Source organism: Pelophylax lessonae, assembly GCF_965119305.1.
Source record: "Pelophylax lessonae genome assembly, chromosome: 2".
NCBI lineage: Eukaryota > Metazoa > Chordata > Amphibia > Anura > Ranidae > Pelophylax > Pelophylax lessonae.
In genome coordinates, this window is record NC_138769.1 from 39,919,792 (window position 1) to 39,943,471 (window position 23,680).

The 23,680-nt window shown below is 43.1% G+C and overlaps 1 protein-coding gene across 5 annotated transcripts in view; it reads left to right on the forward strand.

Annotated features, from left to right (window-relative positions):
• LOC309545723 (uncharacterized protein) overlaps positions 1–23,680 on the forward strand; it is an 81,306-nt gene that overhangs the window by 41,858 nt on the left and 15,768 nt on the right. For all 5 annotated transcript variants that reach the window (XR_014224903.1, XR_014224904.1, XR_014224905.1 and 2 more), the window contains exon 2: positions 1,776–1,801. Coding sequence is in view for 1 of the 5 variants with exons in the window: in XM_082245058.1 (XP_082101184.1) it covers positions 1,776–1,801 (26 nt within the window). In the remaining 4 variants the exon portion in view is untranslated. The remainder of the gene's footprint in view (positions 1–1,775; positions 1,802–23,680) is intronic.

Consider the following 23,680-nt stretch of genomic DNA (forward strand, 5'->3'; position numbering starts at 1 on the left):
CTATCCACAAAATAATTAACCCCTTTCCATCCCCGCTATAGCCAAATTTTGCCTACAGCGTGGACTTTCTTTGCCGGGAGGGCGTCTATTGACGTTCTCCTGTGATCGCGCTGGCCGTTTGCCCCCTGCAGCCCACGGGCGGCACGCTCTGTGGTCGCTGAGTTCTTCAGCTGATCACAAATTGGGGTAAAGGGCCAATCACAGTGGCCCTTTACCACGTGATCAGCTGTGTTCAATGACAGCAGATCCAGAATGTAAACACAAGCCGGTAATCAGCTTTTCTTTCCTCCCGCTGACAGTGTTAGGAGAGAAAAATAGAGCGGATAACCAACTTGTGTTAAGGGGACATCAGCCAGTGCCCTGATTGTCACTGCAGTCCTAACAGTGCCCACCGTGCTGCCAATCAGTGCCCATCAGTGCTTCCTCATCAGGGTCACCTATCAGTGGTGCCTATCAGTGCCTCCTTATAAGTGTCATCTATCAGTGCTGCCTATTAGTGCTGCCTATCAGTGCCACCTATCAGTGCCCTTTAGTGCCACCTGTCAGAGCCCATAAGTGCTGCCAATCAGTGCTCATAAGTGCTTCCAATCAGTGCCCATAAGTGCCTCCTTATCCGTGTCACCTATCAATGCTGCCTATCAGTGCTGCCTATCAGTGTCACCTATCAGTGCCCATCAGTGCCACCAATCAGTGTCACCTATCAGTGCTATCAGTGTCACCTATCAGTGCCCATCAATGTAGCTTCATCAGTGCCTCCTTATCAGTGCCCACTACTGCCTATTCATCAGTGCCACCTATCAGTATCCATCAGTGCAGCCTCATCAGCGCACATCAATGAAGGAGAAAAATTACCTGTTTGCTAAATTTTATAACAAACTATGAAAAATGTTTATTTATTTGTTTATTTTTTTAATGTTTGGTCTTTTTTCTTTGTTAAGAGTCGGTTCACACTAAGGCGACACGACTCTGCACGACTTCGGGGGCGACTTGTGCATTACCATGCACCACGACTTCGGAGCGACTTGCAGGGACTTCACATAATAGAAGTCTATGCAAGTCGCTCCGAGGTCGTCCCGAAGTAGTACAGGACCCTTTTTCTAAGTTGGAGCGACTTGTGTCGCTCCTATTAGAACGGGTCCTGTAGCGGTCAATGGACCGCGAGGGAGCGCGACTTGTCAGGCTGACAAGTCGCCTGACAAGTCGCGGCAATGTTAACCGGCTCTTAGCAAAAAACTAAAAACCCAGCGATGATTTAATACCACCAAAAGAAAGCTTTATTTGTGTGAAGTGTGGAAAAAAATAAAAAATTTGATATGAGTACAGTGTTGCGTGACTGTGCAATTGTCATTCAAAGTGTGAGAGCGCTGAAAGCTGAAAATCGGGCTGGGCAGGAAGGGGGGGGGGGGGGGGAGTGCCCGGTAGGCGAGTGGTTAAAATGGTTTGACTTTAGAGACACTTCAAGGGCTGATTAGTGCCAACAACAGGGGATTGAAATAAAACTGATATGGCCAACTTGGCCAGGGCCAATCATCTGATCAGCACTCTCCCTATATGCTACTCAGCTTGTCCTGTTCTGCTCAGAGCAAAGATACATCTGTATGTATGTATGTATGTATATATATATGTGTGTGTGTATATATATATATATATATATATATATATATATATATATATATATATATATGTATTATTTATATATTATTTACATTATGCTTGTGCTAGCAACTTATTATTACTTTTACTATAACTGAGACTGTATTCTTGTTTTCTTGTAGGAAAGCCTCGTTTCCCGTCAGTGAAGGTAAGTTATTACTTCCATTTATTAGCTTTTGGTATTTTATTGCTTCCACCAAGAATTTGTTATACCTACATAAGTTAACCCTTTCCCACTTGCCCTAGCATTGTTTTAAAAAGTTCTGGGTGGGGAGGATTGGCTGATCACATGAGCACTGTGATTGGCTGTCACAGGGGGTCACATGATCAGGATGTGGTCCTGCCAGCTACCAATTATTAGCAGGGACCAAGAGCTGTCTTTCAGGCTGGGTTCACCTATATGCGAATTGGATGCGCATTCCAATTCGCATGACATGCGAGTGTGCCCAGTTCTCAATGGAGCCGGTTCACCCAAGTCCGGGGTGATCGCAGAGCAGATTGAAAAAGGGTCCTGTGTGTGCCTGGGTCCGGTTCAAGTGGGAATTCAGGCAAAAATTCAGACATGAATCAGGGAACAGACACCAGACCACAGACACAAACCCGTGGCTGCACATATGTGAACCCGACCTTAAAGCTTGATTTGGAAATTCCATCCTCACCAATTGCCAAAGTGGAAACTCAAATTCCATTATTGAGTGTATTGGGCGAAATGTATTTTCCTTTTGTTTTGTTTTTGTTTTTTCATTTAGAAGTTGTTTTATTTATTTAGTTTAATTTATATTAATTGGTGTTTTTTTTTTATTTATTTTTTTTATTTGCTGTTTTCTTTTGTTTGTACATTTGAATATTTGTGTTTCTTCAGTGCCGGTTAACATTTGTGCGATGCGGGAACACTGCGAATATGCAGCGTGATCCCGCATCGCATCCGCACCTCTGGCAGTTCACACTGCCATATGAGATACGCAGGGGGTGTCAATTAAAAGTTAACGACACCCCCATTTGCGATCTGCAAGTTCGCACAGAATCGGATCGCACTAGTGTGAACCACTATGCGATCCGATTCTGCTGCGGATAAAAAAAGCCTCGTGCGAGTTAAGTGCGGATGCGGTGCAAATTCAGCTATACAAAGTGTATGGCTGAAATTTGCACCGCACATGAGATCGAATGTAATTTAGAAGCAGTGCGCTCCGAATTGCATGCGATCTCCGTGATCGCACTAATGTGAACCGGGGCTTAATGTGTTTCTTTGATATTTTTGCTGTTTTTTTTTTTTTTGACACAAGAATAGTTTGAAGAACCTTCCCTTACTCACAGTAATCAAATTTGGACTCCAGCTTCAGATTTTTTGGCATACTTACATTGATCCAGCTTTGACCAATAGAAGTATATATATTTCATACCCGGGCATTGAGTGTAGTAGCTAACAATAACTTTAGTAGTCAGAGCTACAGCAGCAATCAGGGATGCTGTTAGAACTCACAGGGCCCCGTATGTCCTACCTAACGGGACCCCCCCCCCCCCAGCTCATCTGCGGACAGCCAGGGGGGGCAGAACTGAAATCTGGGTGGACACAACCCACCCCAGCACCTCCTAAATCTGGTCATGTGTGTCTCACACCAAGCAACTGAAAGCCGATGGGAGGGAAGGGGAGAAATTGGCTTTTCGTTGCTGGGTGAGACATACAGAGGGCATTGTTCCTTCTCTGCTTCACCAATCCTCCTGCTGTCTGGGCCCCCTGTGTGCCCGGGCCCCTACAGGAGGACTGGTGGTGCCCCCCTATCAGCAGCGATGTCAGCAGTCTACCCACTCCTGTGCCATTTAGCTTTCCCTCTGCTTGCTGACCACAGGGGATCACTCACTGGGCACTGCCACCATTCACAGAACACCTTGTATTTTCAATAGGGTGCAAAAGTTGAATCAAACACAATTTTATTTCAGGTAATTGCAGTACAGTGGATGTTTTTCTAATTCTTTGAAGTGTAAAAAGACCATGACTTTCCTAACCCTGTCTCTGCAAACACTGACTGAGGGAAAATGGAAGAAACAGGGAGGGTACAGCTTGGACTGAACAAACTAGCGCTAAAAAGGAGGGCAGGACAGAAGGAGAAACCAAATCACATAAGTAAACAAGATGTAGTGGCACAAAACCACCATTAGATGTCAGCATACTACAGAAAAATAATAATCGCATGCAATTCAATACAACACATAAAGATAAATGAAAGTGGGGCAAAACATAAAAAGTCCTGGTTGCTATTGTTTTCTCTTTGTAAGCCAGTTGGAGCCTCTTCCTCCGCTTCTCACTTTCCCCTTTCCAGCAAGTGCTCTGTATTGCCGGAAATATACTCTTTTAAACACGTAAAAATGCAAACATACAGAAAAAAATAGAATATTTCACAAATGTTATCTTATCTAAACACAGAACCTGCATTTCCTCTTAAAAAAAAAAAAAAAAAAAAAACAAGTAAATGAGGGGCTTCCCCTTTTCAATGCCACATCATAATTACGTTTGTGATAAAAGCATATCAAAATTCACCTTCACAAGATTGGAAAAGCACATCATCATTATGATTTCAGTGAATCTTTCTTCCCTGTAATTAAAATCATCCGCATACAGCTCTGCATTCTGATATGAAATCATCTTACATTTACAGTATTAGTTACCACTACCAGGGCAGTTTTTACATTTTTTGCATGCATGTTAAAAATCAGCATTTTTTCCCCCAAAAATGGACCGTAAACCTTACAAAACGTATATATTTTCTGAAAGCACAGACTCTGAAGAATAAAATGGTGGTAGTTGCAATTTTTTATGTCACGTGATATTTGCGCAGGAATTTTTTTTAAACACATATTTTCAGGAAAAAATGCACAAAAAAGAATTTTAGTGCAAACAAACACAATGTTATACCCAATTTTTTGGGGATAAATATAAAAGTTGGGGTTGCGTTGAGGAAATAGATACCAAACATTTCAAGCCTTAACCACTTGAAGACCAGGCTTTTTCTGGCACTTTTTGTTTACAAGTTTAAATCGGTATTAATTTGCTAGAAAATTACTTATAACCCCAAAACATTATACATTTTTTTTTATCAGAAACCCTAAGGAATAAAATGGAGATCATTGCAATTTTTTTTGTCACACGATATTTGCGCAGCGGTTTTGTAAACGCAATTTTTGGGGAAAAAATATGCTTGAATTAATTAAATAAAAAAAACATAATTACCCATAATTTCATTGTATAATGTAAAAGATGATGTTATGCCAAGTAAATAGATACCTAACATGTCACACTTTTTTTAAAAATAAAACACTTGAATGAGGGACTTCCCCTTTAAAGTGTTATTTCATAATTACATTTGTGCTAAAATCTATTCAAAATTCACCTTTTACATGATTGGAAAAGCACATCATCATTATGAATAGGAGTTATTCTTTCTTCCCTGTAATTAGAATCACCCACATATTGCTCTGCATTCTGATATGAAATCATCTTACATTTATTAGTTACCGCTTGTCTACCAGGGCAATTTTTACATTTTTTGCATGCATGTTAAAAATCAGCATTTTTCTTTTCCCAAAAATGACTGTAAACCTTACAAAACGTATATATTTTCTGAAAGCACAGACTCTAAAGAATAAAATGGTGGTGCGTTTTTGAACGGTTGTGACGCTGGGAGCGACTCCTGCCCCTGCCTCTGTACGGGTCCATATCAATGCCTTCCATCCTCATTACTCTATATCACTATGGTCACTTTTCCAAGCTGGCATGAGAAGCCTCCTTCTTTACATTTTTTCAGGGTTATACCACCCACCTTTACATTACCCCTATTCTGGTTTCCGTCTCTTTCACTTCCACTCCCACACTTTTTTCTGCTGCTGGTTGTCAGGTCACCTGTGGCCAGGTGACAACTGCACCCTGTTGGAGGCAGGGGCGCAGCGCCAGGTAGTGAACCCAATAGCAGACTGCTGCGGATGGACCGGAATGTGAGCCCAAGATTCCCCAGGGTGCGGAGGCTAAGACCCAGCAGGTGTTCACCAGAGCCTCTAGTGGTGAGGATGGACTTGGCTGCAGCTGGGCCCAGGTCACGGCCCCTGGGGTCCCCAAGGTCACGCTCCGTAGGGAGAGAAGGGAAGCAGCCACTCAGGACACATAGAATGGTGATGGGTAAGCCAAGGTCGGGGTAACAGGCAGACAAGAGTAGTCAAGGGACAGGCCAAAGGTCAGGGTAACAGGCAAACAGGAATAGTCAGAGACAAGCCAAAGTCGGTACACAGAAGAGTACTTCAAGCACACAGCAAACAGGAAACTAATACTGTTGAACAGCAAAGCAGACCTGCAGTGCACTGGTTAATATAGACTTCCTGTGATGACCTGGACGGGGCAGGAACAGGAAGTAGAGGTAATAAAAAGGAACCAGAAATGCACTCTGACCTCTAATACAGACATGAAGGTCCCTTGACATGAAGGTAACCTCGCCAAGCTCTATTGCAAGTCAATGCACTGGTTTTATAGTGCTGACTTTTGGCACACTTAGATTTACCCATCTTGGGTGTGGTACCTTCCACGGTTCCTTTTCCTAAACACTAAATTACCCTGATACTCAGCCACACAGATTTTGTTTTTCTCTTTCCTTTATTGCTCCTCTGGTCTTGGGTTCACTCTACCCTACATCACTTTTGGTCTTGGGCTTAGTATCAGCATGTTATCCTCATACCATTATCATTACTAAGGCTTACCTTATTACCTATTACTTCTTTTATTAGATTTCAATACAGCCCTATCTGACCCAAATGGATATTCACACATTGCCTGTGGACCTTGCGCGTTGGCCTTGTGCAGAGCATTCGCCCCCTCAGTTCCCTTCATGGACGTACTCCTGGGTGGCCAACAGCCCCTTTGATAGTTCTTATCTTTTTGTAAGTCATTTTTCATATTTTACATCCAACCCCTAAGTGAAACCCCTGATCGGATGCAATATTAACTATGCTATATTTTTTAGAAACCTAAATGTGCCTGCTCATGATGAAGTGAAATTCCTTTCATGAAACGTGTAGAGCCCATGAGGCCATTGAACTGATTGCCAATTTTCAACATGCATTCAACTACCATTTATAATTCTAACTTACGTCTGTTGGTTTATTCTGTACGTGTTTTTATTGGTTTATTCTGTACATGTTTTTATCATTTATTATGGTTTTATCATTGTATTTTTCTGTATATTGTATACATCCCTTCTGAATTAATGTATACCCATTATACTGATGTTTAAATGCTATAGAACTTGTCAATAAACACGTGATGATTAATCATATGCTTCTTTATGCTTACCAGCAGTTGTATATGTATTACCACTACATCATTATGTGTATACTGGCCACACCTCATACAAAGTCCCACGTTTTTAGTTTGAACACTATGTGTTCCCCATGCTCTATGTTTATCATATTAGGGATGGAGACTCCATTGCACAAGTCTCACACAAAGTCCCATTCCCCCTTCTTTTCCCCTTTTTGTCCAATCCCCTTCCCTTCCCATTTTTTCCATATATCCCCTTTAATAATAAAATGGAGGTAGTAACAATTTTTTATGTCACATGATATTTGCACAGCTATTTATCAAACACATATTTTCAGGAAAAAATGCACCAAAATGAATTTTAGGGCAAATAAACTCAATGTTATACCCAATTTGTTGGGGAAAAATATAAAAGTTGGGGTTGCTTTAAGAAAATAGATACCAAACATGTCAAGCCTTAACAACTTGAAGACCAGGCTTTTTCTGGCACTTTTTGTTTAAAAATATAAATCAGTATTAATTTGCCAGAAAATGACTTATAACCCCCAAACATTATACATTTTTTTTATCATAAACCCTAGGGAATAAAATGGAGATCGTTGCAAATTTTTATGTCACACTGTATTTATTGTAGCGGTTTTGTAAACGCAATTTTTGGGGGGAAAATATACCTCAATGAATTAAAAAAAAAAAAACATAATAATTATTTCAATTTTGTTGTATAATGTGAAATACGATGTTATGCCAAGTAAATGGATACTTAACATGTCACACTTTTTTTTTGTTTATAAAACACTTGAATGAGGGACTTCCCCTTGTGCCACGTCATAATTACATTTGTGATAAAAGTCATCCAAAATTCACCTTTCACAAGATTAGAAAAGCACATCATCATTATGAATAAAGGGAAACTTTCTTCCCTGTAATTAAAATCATCCGCATATTGCTCTGCATTCTGATATGAAATCATCTTACATTTACAGTATTAGTTACCACTACTGGGGTCATTTTTACATTTATTGTATGCACAGAGGGATGGGGGCGTTTTAATTTTTTTCATATATATATATATATATATATATATATATATATATATATATAATACATTTTTATTGAAATTTTCATCATAGAAATGTAAAATAATTAACAGAAAGAGAAAAAAAAAGAAGAGAGAAAATAAAAAAAGGAAACAATACAATTCACAACATGGAGATATACAGTAAAGCTCATAGGGGCCTTAACCACTTGCCGTCTGCTCACATTGAACCTACTGCGGCAAAGTGGCTCTCCTGAGTCCAGCGACGTAGACCTACGCCGCTGGATCCCTCCCCCTCTCGGTGTCAAAAATGTCAGTCAGGGGTCAGATCTTTCCGCTGCAATGTCGCAGTCCTGCAAAAAAAAAAAAAAATCGCAGATCGCCGCCATTACTAGTAAAAAAAAAATAAACAATAAAAATGACATAAATCTTTCCCGTAGTTAGTAAAATAACTTTTGCGCAAACCAATCAAAATACACTTATTGTGATTTTTTTTACCAAAAATATGTAGCTTAAAACAAATTGGCCTAAAATGTAAAATTTTGATTTTTTTGGGGGGAATGTTATACTGTATATCAGAATGTAACAAAATATTGTTTTTTGTTTCAAAATTGTCGCTCTTTTTTTTAAAAATTTAAAATCGCACAGGTGATCAAATACCACCAAAAGAAAGCTCTATTTGTGGGGGAAAAAAAGGACATAAATTTAATTTGGGTACAGCGTCGCACGACCGAGCAATTGTCCACTAAAATAACGCAGTACCGAATCGCAAAATATAGCCTGGTCAGGAATGGGGAAAAATCTTCCAGTCTTAAAGTGGTTAAAAATACACTCATTTAGATTTTTTTTGTCAAAGACATGTAGCTAAATACATTTTGGCCTAAATATATGACAAAAATTGAATATATTGGATATTTTTTAACTGTCAAATTAGAAAATGTCAATTTTTTTGCAAATTTTTCGCAGAGGTGATCAAATACCACCAAAAGAAAGCTGTGTTTGTGGGGAAAAAAAAGGACGTAAATTTAATTTGGGTACGGAGTTGCATGACCGCACAATTGTCAGTTAAAGTCACGCAGTGCCAAGTTGGAAAAAGTGGCCTGGACGTTAAGCAGGAAAATCCTCCGGGCCTAAAGTGGTTAAAGAGGAGTCCCCCCCACCCCAAGGAAAAAATTAAAAGTCAGCAGTTAGAGATACTGTAGCTGCTGACTTTTAAATATTAGAACTTGCATGTCCAGGGAGCCCGCGATGTCGGCACCAGAAGCTGAATTCGTATCGGCTCTCGGGTGCTGCCACCACCATTCAGGGTAAGGGAACTTTGACAGCCGGTTCCCTATTGTGCATGTGCGAAGCGCGCTGCGCTTTGTAATTGGCTTGGCGGGCGGAGGAAGAAGGAGGGGGGCTGAACTTCCGAAGTGTTTGAAAAATAACTAAAAAAAAATTTTCTTTTTACACAAAGTTGACATTGAAATTATATATTGCTCACGCATGCCATGGGTATATGTGTAATTGCACCCCAAAATATATTCTTCTGATTCTTCTGAGTACAGGGATACCACATGTGTGAGACTTTTTGGGAGCCTAGCTGTGTACGGGACCCCGAAAACCAATCACCACCTTCAGAATTTCAAAGGGCGTACATTTTTCATTGCATTTTCTCACTACCTATCATGGTTTATTAGGCCCTGAAATGTCAAGATACCACAAAACCCCCCCAAATGATCCCATTTTGAAAAGTAGACACCCCAAGCTGTTTGCTGAGAGGCATGGTGAGTCCATGGAAAATTTTGCCACAAGTTTTGGGAAAATTACATTTTTGTTTTTTTATTTTTTTTAACACAAAGTTGTCACTAAAAGATACATTTCTCACACATGACATGGGTATATGTGGAATGACACCCCAATGACACCCCAAAATACATTCTGCTGCTTCTCCTGAGTACAGGGTTAACACGTGTGTGAGACTTTTTGGGAGCCTAGCTGTGTACGGGACCCCGAAAACCAATCATCACCTTCAGGTTTTCTAATGGCGTAAATTTTTGATTTTACTCCTCACTACCTATCAGTTTCAGAGGCCCTAAAATTTCAAGATAGCACAACCCCCCCCCCCCTCAAATTACCCCATTTTGCAAAGTAGGCACTCAAAGCTATTTGCTGAGAGGCATGGTGAGTCTATGGAATATTTTATATTTTGCCACAAGTTTCGGGGAAATTATTATTATTATTTTTTTTGTTTTTGTTTTTCTACACAAAGTTGTCACTAAATGATATATTGCTCACACATGCCATAGGTATATGTGAAATAACACTCCAAATTAAATTCTACTGCTTCTCCTGAGTATAGGGATACCCCATGTGTGAGACTTTTTTGCAGTCTAGCGGAGTAAAGGACCCCGAAAACCAATCACCACCTTCAGGCTTTCCAAGGGCGTAAATTGTTGATTTCACTCCGGACTACCTATCACAGTTTTGGAAGCCATGAAATGCCAAGACAGCACAACCCCCCCCCCAAATGACCCCTTTTCGGATAGTAGACACCCTAAGCTATTTGCAGAGAAGCATGTTGAGTGTTTTGCAGATCTCACTTTTTGTCACAATATTTTGGAAATTGCAAAAAGAGGAAAAAAATGAATTTTCCTTTTTTTCTTCATTTTGCAAAATAAATGAGAGCTGCAAAATACTCACCAAGCCTCTCGGCAAATAGCTTGGAGTGAGAATGGGAACACATAGTGTTCAAAAAATGTGGGACTACATGAGGTGTGGCCAGTATACACATAATGATAATGATATTACATATACATCTGCTGGATAGCTTATAGAAGCATACGGTTAACATCACGTGTTTATCTACATATCCATAGCAGTTGGCATAAAGTACAGTAAATACAAGACAAGTAAAAGGGGACATAAATAAAGTACATATGGATAACATAAAACCATAAAAAATAATAAAGAATAACAAAATAAACCAGAAGGCATAGAATGTAAATGAATATTGATAATAGGATGCATGATGAATATGGCAAAAGAATTTAAATGGCCTCCGTGGCTCAACGCGTTTCGTGAAAAGGGTTTCACTTCATCAGGAGCAGGCACATTTCTAGTTTCTAAAAAAAAAAAAAAAATATATATATATATATATATATATATGAAAACAATATTGCATCCAATGGAGCAGTATTTTATAAAAATGAAAATTATATAACTTACAATAGAGTATTGGTTTCAGAAAAACGTTCCTGTTGGGAACTGAGGGGGCACAGTCCACGCACAAAGCCAAAGCGCAAGGTCCAGTAGCATGGTGTGGATTCCCATAGTAGGTCTTGGGCTAGATAATGAGGTAAAAATCTAATAGGGGGGTACCAAAGTGATAATGTATATTATAAATAAAACCATAAGCTATATAGATAGAATCAATGAGCCCAAGACCAAGAGAGTGAAAGAGAGAAATATAGATGTTGGGCAAAAGTGCACCAATATGGTCCAAATAGGTGGAAGGTAGACAGTGAAGGAGCGTAACAACCATAAACCGGTACATAAGATAGTGTGCCAAAAAGCAGTACTAAAACGTGAAGGAGAAAGCAATGAATAAATAATGGAGAGAAAAAAATCCCAAAAGGAATAATCAAAAGTGTGGCCAAAAATGTGGAGGGAATAGCATCTGGTGCGAAAAGGCTAAAAAGTGTAATCCCATTGTAGCAAGGATAGTGTGCATAAGAATGATAAATAAGAGAAGAAGAAAATAGACCTGCACTGTGGCGAGGGCAAGGATGGCTCCCAGTGTCACGAGCTGTTCAAAGGGAGGACAGCCACTGGGCAGACTGAGCTGACCGGAATGGCGTCCCAGTAATGAACACTGATGGAGGTTATGAGACGCCGACGCCAGTGGATGACGTTGTGCTTCAGACGATAAGTCGTGGCGCCGATGCGCCGCGGCCACAACCCCGCCCCCCCGCACCCACCTCGCCCAACGGGTTGGGCGGGGGGCGGAAGCGGCCGGGGAGAATCGCAGTTCCCAAGGAGGGACGGTCCAGGAGTAAGCAACCCAGCCCCAGTAGCGACAACCAAACAGATAAAAAAAAAAATAAGAGGTTGACCAGATGGGGATGACCCAGATGACCAAACTAATATAAAATGGGGGAATAAAAAAGATAAATTGGATAGAATTGGGTATATATAGATTGGGTACAATAATTAGAAATGCTGGTAGCACACCCCCAATCCCTGTATCTATGTAGTTAAAAGGACAAGTGGAACAAAAAGGGGAGGGAAGGGGATGTTGAAAGGAAGGAAAAAAGGAAGAAAAAAATTGAGTCTCCATCCCTGATTGTATTGAGAATGGGAACACATAGTGTTCAAAAAATGTGGGACTTTAGGGGCGTGGTGACCGCCGGTGAACATGGCCGCATAGTTGCAGAGCTCCGCTCAGGGACACATCCACCTATATCAAGCCTCCAGCTCCCGCTAGTCAGACGAAACCGACCGCACGAGCTCCGCTACACTAACTGCCACTCCCGGAGATGCGTAGGCGCCGCCTGGATCCCCCGCCGGTGAAAAAAATTGTCGGCCTTCTTCCCTCCCATGCAGCGAGGCAGAAGCCAGATGGCGCCGCTGCGGGACTCCGTCCTCCGGCTCAGCATCCCGATCCATCCGCAGGGGGATCTCTCCAGGACCAGATCCATCTTCACCCTCAGGCAAATCCTCAATCTCCTTCCTCTTCCCCCAACTCTGAGCCCTCATCGCCGGCGTCCAGGAGCCCGGCCAAATCTAGGCCGCGGTTCGATGTCCTCCCCCATGAGGCCTACTCAGCCGATATGGACACCCTAGCGGCTCCCTCACCGGACCCATTTCAGAACTTTCCCCTATCTGACCAGCCTCTTTCAGTCTCATTGATGATCGACATGCTGCGGACCCTGAGAACCTCCATACATGCCGATACCCAATCTTGCCTTGCAGAGCAGAGCAGAATGCAGAGCAGACATTGCTCATCTGGGAGAAAGGGTTAACCAGGTTGAAATCCAAATGGGTGAAGTTACCTCATTCAACTCCCTTGTGGACACTCCTCACACCATGAGATTATCTCCTCGATGCAGGCAAAAATAGCAGATTTAGAGGATAGGTCTCGCAGGAACAACCTGAAGATCCGAGGAATCCCAGAAGAAGTCCTGCCGCAACAACTCCCCCACTTTGCCAAAGATCTATTCCTGGCAGTTCTTCCGTCTCTTACCAATGCTGATCTCACCATTGATAGGATTCATAGGGTCCCCAAACCCTCTTTCCTGCCCAAAGAAACCCCCCCGTGATGTGCTGCTCCGCATCCATTTCTTTCAAGTTAAAGAGGACCTTCTCTAGGCCTTCCGCCAAAGGAAAGACCTTCCACCCCAGGCTGCCAACCTCCAAGTCCTCCCTGATCTCTCCCGATTTACCCTCCAAAGACGCCGCAACCTCTCTTCCATTACGAAGGCCTTGCGCAACCATGAGCTGATCTACCGCTGGAAATACCCGGCTAAGCTGGAAATTTCTCGTGAAGGCTCTAAGCATTTTGTCTCCACCATGGAAGAGGGACTATATCTCCTTAGAACCTGGAACATCTTGCCTGAGGATCAGGAAGAGCACAACATGGCTGCCCCCTCACCTCCAGCTCACTTGCGCCAGGAGTGGCAAACAGTTTCCTACCAGCGGTCCTCCAAGAAGAACAAGGGAGCTAAGGGGGCCTCTTTCATTGCATCTCATCCCTTAGTTCCCTGAGTGTATGGCGGGTACTCCCAGATGTACCCGTTACCCCCTCCACCGTGCAGTGTTAACTGCTTTGGCCCTCCCAAGGCCACCTTTTTACCTTCCGCTTTTTTCTTTTTTTTTGTTGTGATTTTTGTATTTTTATTTTTGACCTGGTTTTTTCACAAGGTCTCAAGTGCTCTTATGGTCAAGCGTTGCTTTGAGCTACTTCTCATGCTAATTGTTCACTCCTCCTCTATTATGGATCATCGAACTGTATTTGTCCCTACCTTCTGGATACCACTCTACGTACCTCTCTTCTCCTCCTTGCCTCATCTCCGGACGTTCATCGCCCCTGCGGGGTACAACCTGTGTCTGCTTTTCAGGACACCTCCTCCCCACCTCCCTTACTTCTTACTCCAACGACGATACTCTGACTCTCCTCCTATCCCCATGCTATGGGTGTGAAGTTTGTGTCAATTAATGCCCGGGGTCTCAACCACCCGGCTAAGAGAAGATCATTATGGCAAGAGGCTTTACACCAAAAAGCGGATGTCCTCATAGCCCAGGAGACGCACTATAACATTCATGCCTCCCCAAAGTGTTCGCATCCGACCTTCCCTCACGTCTTCCAGGCTTCGGCCAGTGAAAAGAAAAGAGGTGTGCTGATCGCCATACGAGATACTGTCACCTTCTCCCTTACGGACACCTTGATTGATCCTGATGATCGGTATATAGTTCTAAAATGTATTATTAACAACCTACCGCTTACCCTTGTGTCTGCGTATGCACCTAATTTAAGACAGGTTAAATTTCTCCGTACACTTTTGAAAAAAGTGTCGCGCTCCAAATATGGTAACCTTGTTGTATGTGGGTATTTGAATGCACCAGTTAATCCGACCCTCGACACCTCCTCCCCTCGCAGCAGAGGTGCCCCCTCCTTGGCGGCTCTGCTGGAGTCGGAGGACCTGTACGATGCTTGGCGTTGTTTGCACTCTACTGACAGGTCCTACACGTACTACTCCCCGTGTCACAACTCCTACTCTCCCCTAGATTTCTTTTTAGTAGACAAGGCTCTCTTGCAAAGGGTCTCCGAGGCCTTTATTCATGATATCGTGTGGTCTGATCACGCCCCGATATCCCTCCTTCTGGAAGAAAGCAATTCCTTCGCCACGGCGAGAGTATGGAGGTGTAACGCCTCCCTTTTCCACGATCCTAACACCCAACAACTGATCCTACAACAGCTTCAACAATATTTCTCATTGAACTCCTCCTCTGATACTACTGTGTTTAACCATTGGTGTGCCCACAAAGCCTTCATCAGGGGTGTCCTCCTCAAGCTTAATGCCCAACTCCGTAAATCCTTCTGTCTAAAATTGGACAAACTACTTGCTGATATCTGAACCTTAGATGCCCAGAACATGACTTCCCCATCCCAAGCCCTAGCGGATGAGATAGCCACTCTCCGCCACTCCCTCAGAGAACTCCTGTCCTCCCAACACGACAACTACATGCGTAAATTGAAACTTGATTATTATGCTAATAACAACAAGGCAGGAAAACTGCTAGCCAATCGCCTCAAGGCCCGAAGGTCCAAATCCAAGATGTCCTCCCTGGTCCACCCCCATACCCGTGCTTCTCTTACTAACCCCCAAGCCATAGCTGACGCATTTTCAGACTATTATAGCTCCCTGTATAAGTTTTCCTCCTGTGCATCCACACCTCAACCCACCGAAGCCAACATCGCCACGTTCCTCTCCAAACTCCGTTTGCCTTCCCTCTCAGCATCCCAACTCGCCTCTCTGAATCTCCCCTTTACTGACGAGGAGATTTCCAAGGTGGTCAGATCTTTGCCCAACGGCAAATCCCCGGGCCCTGACGGCCTATCCTCGGAATACTTCAAAACATACCTCCCTCTTCTGTTCCCTCACCTCCTAGAGGTCTTCAAATAGGCGGCTTCTAGCAGCTCTTTCCCCAAAGAAATGCTCCTAGCCCATGTGGTCACTATCCCTAAACCCGGCAAGCCCCCAGACACCCCTTCAAATTTTCGCCCCATATCACTCCTAAATGTAGACGTGAAAATTTACGCCAAATTATTAGCTAATAGACTTCACCTGGTGCTTCCTTCCCTCATTGCCCTGGACCAATCTGGCTTTATGCTTGGTCGTCAACCCTCGGACGCCACCCGTCGTATGATCAACCTCATCCACCACGCCAAAACTAGTCGGACGCCCTCTCTGCTTCTTTCAATAGACGCGAGAAGGCGTTCGACCGAGTCCATTGGGGCTATCTCGCAGCGACCTTGCGCAGATTTGGTTTCCAGGGACAGATTCTGTCCTCCATATTAGCATTGTACTCATGCCCTTCTGCCAAGGTTCTAACCAATGGTATGCTCTCTAAACTGTTTGAGATAATGAATGGTACTCATCAGGGCTGTCCCCTCTCACCGTCTATCTTCAACCTCGCCATAGAACCCTTAGCTGAAGCAATTAGATCTCATCCACACATCATGGGGTTTCAAACTACACCACCAATCCCACACCATCAACCTATTTGTGGATGATATCATTCTCTCCCTTTCGAACCCCACTGTATCCCTCCCCTTTGCTCACCAGCTCCTCCAAGAATTTAATTGTTGTCTCCTTCTACAAGGTAAACTTTTCTAAATCAGTCATTCTTGACCTAGGCGTCAACCCCCACGCTAAATCGTATCTAACCTCCTCCCTTCCCTACCCCTGGACAGATCAAAGCATAACTTATCTGGGGATATCCCTAGCCCCCACTATTTCCAAAATGTCCTCTCTAAACTTAGACCAACTTCTCCTCCAACTTACCAAGGACCTGGCAGCCTTGGCCAAACATGAGCTTTCGTGGGTGGGCAGGGTTGCCACGTTCAAAATGCTCCTTTTACCTAAAATCCTTTACTTCTTCAGGATGCTCCCTATCCCCCTGTCCTCTCACCAAATCAACAAACTGTCAGTTTGCATGAAGCGCTTTTTGTGGCAGGGGAAGAAAGCCAGATGTGCCCTCAAGTACCTTACACTTCATAGGCGAGCGGGGGGCCTAGGTTTACCCGACATAGGAGACTATTATCTAGCCTCCATTTTAGCTCAACTTCCCCGCTGGTTTGATAACCACAGCCTCTCCTGCTGGGTTTCCCTGGAAGCCGCCTGTTCCTACACATCTGATCTCTCCCTTCTGCTATTAGCGGATTCTTGGAAACCGCTCTCCCTCACCAACCTTTCCCCTCCCACACGAGCCTCAGGCCTGGCGTGGAGATGTCTACTCTCCCACTCTGTGAATAATGTTGACAATATCAAAATCAGACTTCCCCTGAGTATATTGGAATCTCTAATTCTTCATCTTTCCCTTACCATGTTTCAGGCAGCTGACATTTTATGGATTGACCAGCTCTATTCAGGAGCCACTCTGTTGTCCTTTGAGACCCTGTCTTTGCAACACAGTCTACCGAAAAAAGGCACTCTATTCCTACACTCGCATCTCATCCTTTCTCCTCAAAAACCCCCCTCCAACCCTTAAACTGGATTTCCATGCTTGGAACCACGTATCGAACCCTAAGCCTCATACTAAAGGCATCACCCTCTTTTATTCCCTGCTTAATAACAAAACCCAATTGTCTAAGACCCCCCTTATGAAGGCTTGGGAGTCCGACCTCTCCAGAGAATTCTCTCTCCACCAATGGGCCTCGACTCTTAAACGACCCTATACCTCATCGCATTGCATCAACCACTGGGAGACATTCCAAAAACTATTAACAAGGTGGTATAGGACTCCTACTGTACTATCCCGCTTCTACCCCTCATTGTCTCCGCTATGCTGGAGAGACTGTGGGGCACCTGGGACCATCCTCCATACGTTCTGGTCTTGCAAATCACTCACCAGCTTTTGGAATAAAATATTTTCAATTATAGCTCGCATCACTACCATGAGTGTGAAACCAGACCCTGCCCTTGCCTTGCTACTTCTGGGCATAGATGTCTTCCCAACGACCTGTCGGACATTAGTTTCCCACATTTTTCTGGCCTCCTCTCTTGCTATAGTACATCACTGGCGCAGCCTTTCGCCCCCCAACCCTTCGGAGGTTATTTCGCAGGTTCAACTAAACTGCCAATATGAACGTCCACTGGCGTTAATATCCTCATCATACAGTTCCTTTGAAAACATTTGGGACCCTTGGTGGAGGTGGTATGGGGGCGGCCCCCCTCTCGCTGCCTGCAACAAGGATCCCCCCCCCCTTAACCAAATCTCCCCCCCACCTCTCGCCCCTCCCCCCTCACTGGTGATCCTGCCTAGATTCTCTGATGATGTAGCCTGACTCGACTTTAGTGGTACTACACCTGTTCAGCCCTTGTTGATTGTCTATTATACCTGGTTGCACAATGTATGAAGAATATATGCTTTGACCGCTTTTTCTAGCTCATGTCACATTAGTGTCTGTTGTAGCTGCTCTGTTTTCTACTACTCATCTTACAAGTTAATGTGCGGCTGCGACCGTATTTATTGTTTTCTGTTGTTTTGATGTTTGAAAATTTTCAATAAAAAACATTTGGAATAAAAAAATGTTGGACTACATGAGGTGTGGCCAGTATACACATAATGATAATGATATCACATATACATCTGCTGGTAAGCATATAGAAGCATACGGTTAACATCACGCGTTTATTTACATATCCATAGCAGTTGACAAAAAGTACAGTAAATGCAAGACAAGTAAAAGGGGACATAAATAAAGTACATATGGGTAACATGATAAGACCATAAAAAATAAGAATAATAACAAAATAAACCAGAAGGCGTGTCTACTTTGCAAAATGGGGTTATTTGGGGGGGTTTTGTGCTATCTTGGCATTTCATGGCTTTCAAAACTGTGATAGGTAGTAAGGAGTGAAATCAACAATTTACACCCTTCCCCCTTCGGGGTCCTGTACGTGGCTAGACTGCCAAAAAAAAGTCTCACACATGGGGTATCCCTGTACTCAGGAGAAGCAGCAGAATGTTTTTTGGGGTGTCATTTCACATATACCCATGGCATGTGTGAGCAATATATCATTTAGTGACAACTTTGTGTAAAAAAACAAAAAAAAAATAATAATTTTCCCGAAACTTGTGGCAAAATATAAAATATTTTTTGACATTTTAGGCCAATTTGTTTTCTGCTACATATTTTTGGTAAAAAAAAATTGCGATAAGCGTATTTTGATTGGTTTGCGCAAAAGTTATCATGTCTGCTAACTGCGGGAAAAATTATGTCATTTTTATTGTTTTTTTTTTTTTTACTAGTAATGGCGACGATCTCCAATTCAATGACCCAGAATTGTTCACCGTGCCATTAAAATAAATCAGGGAAACTCACAAAGTGAAAAACTGTATAACTCTTCAATTATATTTAAAAAAAGTAAAACTAGTCACAAGGTAAAAGAATACGCAAACGCTTTTAGTAGTAGTGTACCGGGAATCGGCCAAACACTTCCTCCTACATGGGAGCGTGGTGATGTCACGTGCGCAAGTTATCTTGTTTTTACCTGCTGCTGTTATTTGATCCACCATTGCGACTTATGTTTAAACCATGCACTACTTTTGGTGCGGTGCGATCTTAGCCCATTTCAAATGAATGGGTTAAAATCGCACCGTACAGAACAGGAATGCACAACATGCTCCTGTGTGGGCATAGTGTGAACCGGCCCTTAGTGCTCTTCATTGAGACAAGTACTCACCATAGTGGGATATGCTTTGTTCAGATTTCATGTCTGAGGTTAACAACCTCTTTAATGCAGAAGGGAGAATAAAAACCATAATGTCAAAACACAGTTTTTAAAAATATTTTTTATTTTTGTCATTTCAGAAACAGAGAAGGCCGAATCGGAGGTAAGATGAAACTTTGTGATTGACACATTTTTCACATGCTGTGTTGCACCATTCCTATGAACCACAGAAGAAAGTCCCTGCGCCCAGCATTGGGTGCCCCCAAGTTTTACATTCATTACGTTTTTCCCCCTTCAATGACCAGGCCATTTTTTGCGATTCGGCACTGCGATACTTTAACTGACAATTGCGCAGTCGTGCGACGCTGTACCCTAATAAAATTGATGTCCTTTTTTCCCCACAAATAGAGCCTCCTTTTGGTGGTATTTGATCACCCGTGCGATTTTTTTATTATTTGTTGCGCTATAAACAAAAAAATAGCGACAATTCTAAAAGAAAAAAAAAAAAGAAAAACGATATTTTTTACTTTCTGCTATAAAACTTATCCAATAGAAAAAAAATCAAATGTTTTCATCATTTTAGGCCAAATTGTTTTCTGCTACGTATTTTTGGGAAAAAAATCCCAATAACCGTTCTTTTATTGGTTTGCGCAAAAGTTATCGCGTCTACAAACTAGGGGAAAGATTTATGTAATTTTTATTTATTTTTACTAGTAATGGCAGCGATCAGCGATTTTTAGCAGGTCTGCGACATTGCTGCGGACAGATCAGACCCCTAACTGACATTTTTGACACTTTTGGGGGGATCAGTGACATTACTACAGTAATCTGTGCTAAAAATATGCACTGTTTATGTAATAATGACACTGGGAAGGAAGGAGTTAACACCAGGGGTGATCAAAGGGTTAAATGTGTTCCTAGGGAGTGCTTACTAACTGTGTGGGGGAATAGACTCACTAGACCAGTGGTTCTTAACCTTGTTGGAGGTACTGAACCCCACCAGTTTCATATGCGCATTCACCGAACCCTTCTTAGTTGGAAAAATAAAAAATGATTTTTTCAAATTCAAAACATAGGTATATATTTATACATAGGTGCACAAAATGAACCAAACCAATAAAACATGATTTTCACACAAAAACAAAAACATAATAATGAATATTTACTGCAAATTAGTGTGACTTCTGCTGTTGTCTTTCAGAGACCAGTTCAGAAATGACCTCCGCCGAACCCGCAAGACTGACCGAACCCCTGGGGTTCGATCGAACCCAGGATAAGAACCACTGCACTAGACAAACACAGAGATCCGTGTTCCTGAATAACAGGAACATAAGATCACTGTGTTCATCTGTGACAGAACAGTGGTCTGCCTTGTTTATATAAGCAGACTGCCGTTCTGTCTCTATGGGGAGCGATCGCGGGTGGATGGCGGACATCACGTCTGCCAGACCCGCTGATTGGCTTCCTCTCTGGCGCGCGCCCCCACTGGCTATTGCGCGAAACGACTTACAGGTACGTTGTTTCGCGAAGTAGAGCGGATCTGCCGCAGTAAAAGTGCGGCAGCTGATCGGCAAGTGTTTTTTAAGTTTAGCACATTGAGCACAATACAATAAACATTTTCCCGCACTTGTAGTTTACAGTAGGGTTGCACCAATAACGAGTATTTTCACGAGTACTTGTAGTTGTGAAAATCATGCTCCGATACCTGAAACCGATATCTTTGCAGTACTATTTGAGCCCAGACGAAATTAATGATCTCAAACTGCACTGCAAAGAATCGCATGCAACTTGAACAGGAATGCGGTGCAATTCATGTCCACGGTTTTCCCAGGCTTGTCATAGTGACTTCAGCATCGCATTCCTGTTCAAATCGCATGCAATCCTTTGCAGTGCAATTTGAGGTTATTCATTTTGTTTGGGCTCAAATCGCACTGCAAAGGTAACGGTTTCGGCGATCGGAGCATTTTCACGGCAACGCTCAAATCGCACCACAAAAGGTATCGGTGAGTACTTGACTGAAAGTACTCAAGCAGGCCTAGTTTACAACTTCCAGTGACGGATCACACTAATGGGGGTGCAGAATTTGCAGCACATTCTGTGCGGTTTCCGTATCCACTTCAATATCGCACCCCATTCATGTGAACCACTGTGGGTGTTAACCAATTAAGCCCCAGAGGATTTGGCTGCTCAAAGACCAGGGCCTATTTTGCGATTCAGCACTGTGTGATTTTAACGGACAATTGCGCGGTCGTGCGACGCTGTACCCAAATGAAATTGATGTCCTTTTTTTCCCATAAACAGAGCTTTCTTTTGGTGGTATTTGATCACCTGTGTGATTTTTACTTTTTGCGCTATAAACAAAAAAAGAGCGACAATTTTGAAAAAATAACAATATTTTTCACATTTTTACATATGAAATTCCCCCCCAAAAAAATGTAAAAATCTAATTTTTTTAACATTTGAGGCGAATTTGTTTTCTGCTACATATTTTTGGTGGAAAAAAAAATCGCAATAAGCGTATTTTGATTGGTTTGCGCAAAAGTTATTGCATTTACTAACTATGGGAAAGATTTATGTCATTTTTATTGTTTTTTTTTTAAACTACAGTAGTAATGGCGGCGATCTGCGATTTTTTTTTTTTTTGCGGGACTGCGACATTGCGGCGGACAGATCGGACCCCTGACTGACATTTTTGACACTTTTGGGGGTACCAGTGACATTACTACAGCAATCAGTGCTAAAAATATGCAATGTTACTGTAATAATGGCACTGGCAGGGAAGGGGTTAACTTTATTGGTAAACAGTGGGTTAAATGTATCCCTAGGGGCGTGGCTTGTGATGTAACCACAGAGACATACGATCCTACATAGCAGGATCGTATGATCTCTGCAGTTACGCCAGGGAGAATGACAGGCGGCTTTGTTTACATCAGCCGTCTGCCTTTCTCCCTCTCCAGCAGGAGATCGCAAGTGGCCGGCGGACATCGGAGCCACCGGTCACTCGCACGGGGATGACAGGGAAGAAGCGGGGGCGGGAGCGCGCCTCAGGCGGCATGCGCTCGCTTCCTAGAGGCTTGTGGGCGAGCGACGTACCCCTACGTCACTTTGCCCAGGAGGAGCTGACCGCCGCAGTAAATATACTGACGGCGGTCGGCAAGTGGTTAAGTTAACGACACCCTGAAATCGGTTTGCAAAATGCAGTGCGATTTTCAGAATCGAATTGCATGGGTGTTCACCATTCTGGTGTGACGGAAAAAAAAGGGTCCTGCACGATTTTGGTGCGGATGTGGTGCAATTTGAGCCATACACAATAAATTGCTCAAATTACACTGCTGAGGAATCGCATGTGTTTTGAACAGGAATGAGATGTGATTCCTGTCTGAATCACATGCAGTTTCCCACACAGCTCCTGTGTGAACCCAGGCTTGCTATAGTGACTCCAGGCAGCACTGCATTCCTGTTCAAATCACATACGATTCTTTGCAGTGCGATCTGAGCCTATTCATTTTATATGGGCTAAAATTGCACTGCAAAGGTATCGGTTTCGGGTAGATACAGACTCACCCTAGCTCAACCGCATAATGGAATGAATATGGAACTGAGTGTCGGGTGCTCAGGCTGCAATGTCCAGATGCATGCAATTTCTTCCAAGTAACAAGAAAAGGCAGCACACGAATGCTTTGTTTTGATGCGATTTATTCCAGCATGAAAGCAGTGTACAACATACCAAAATTCTAACACCTTTTGGGCCGTAGCCTAAGGCTCCTTTCACACAGCAGTCCGTCAAACGGACTCCGCTTTTCTCAGCGGGGGATCGAGCCGCCGATCCCCCGCTGAGCAGGAGGATGACAGCTGTGTCTCCGCGCTGTGTGCGGAGACACAGCTGTCAGTTCCCCATGCATCTCTATGGGGGAAATCGGATGGGAACGGGCCGTCAGTCCATTCTCATCCGATCCCATCTGATCCCATCCGCTGGACGGATGGAAAATAGGGTTTCCATCCGTCTAGATTTGACGGATCGGATCGGGTGTCAGCGGACATGTCTCATAGAGATGCATGGGGGGACCGTTCAGATCCGCCAAAAAAATGGACAGGCGGATCTGAACGGTCCGCCTGTGTTATAGGGGCCTTACTCATAGCATACAAAAATATAATAAAACCAGACTTATATGGATACAAAACAGCCCTGTCAAATAGGGGCGGTATATTCTTGATTGCAATTAAGATAATTGAGAAACACACAAGTAGGGT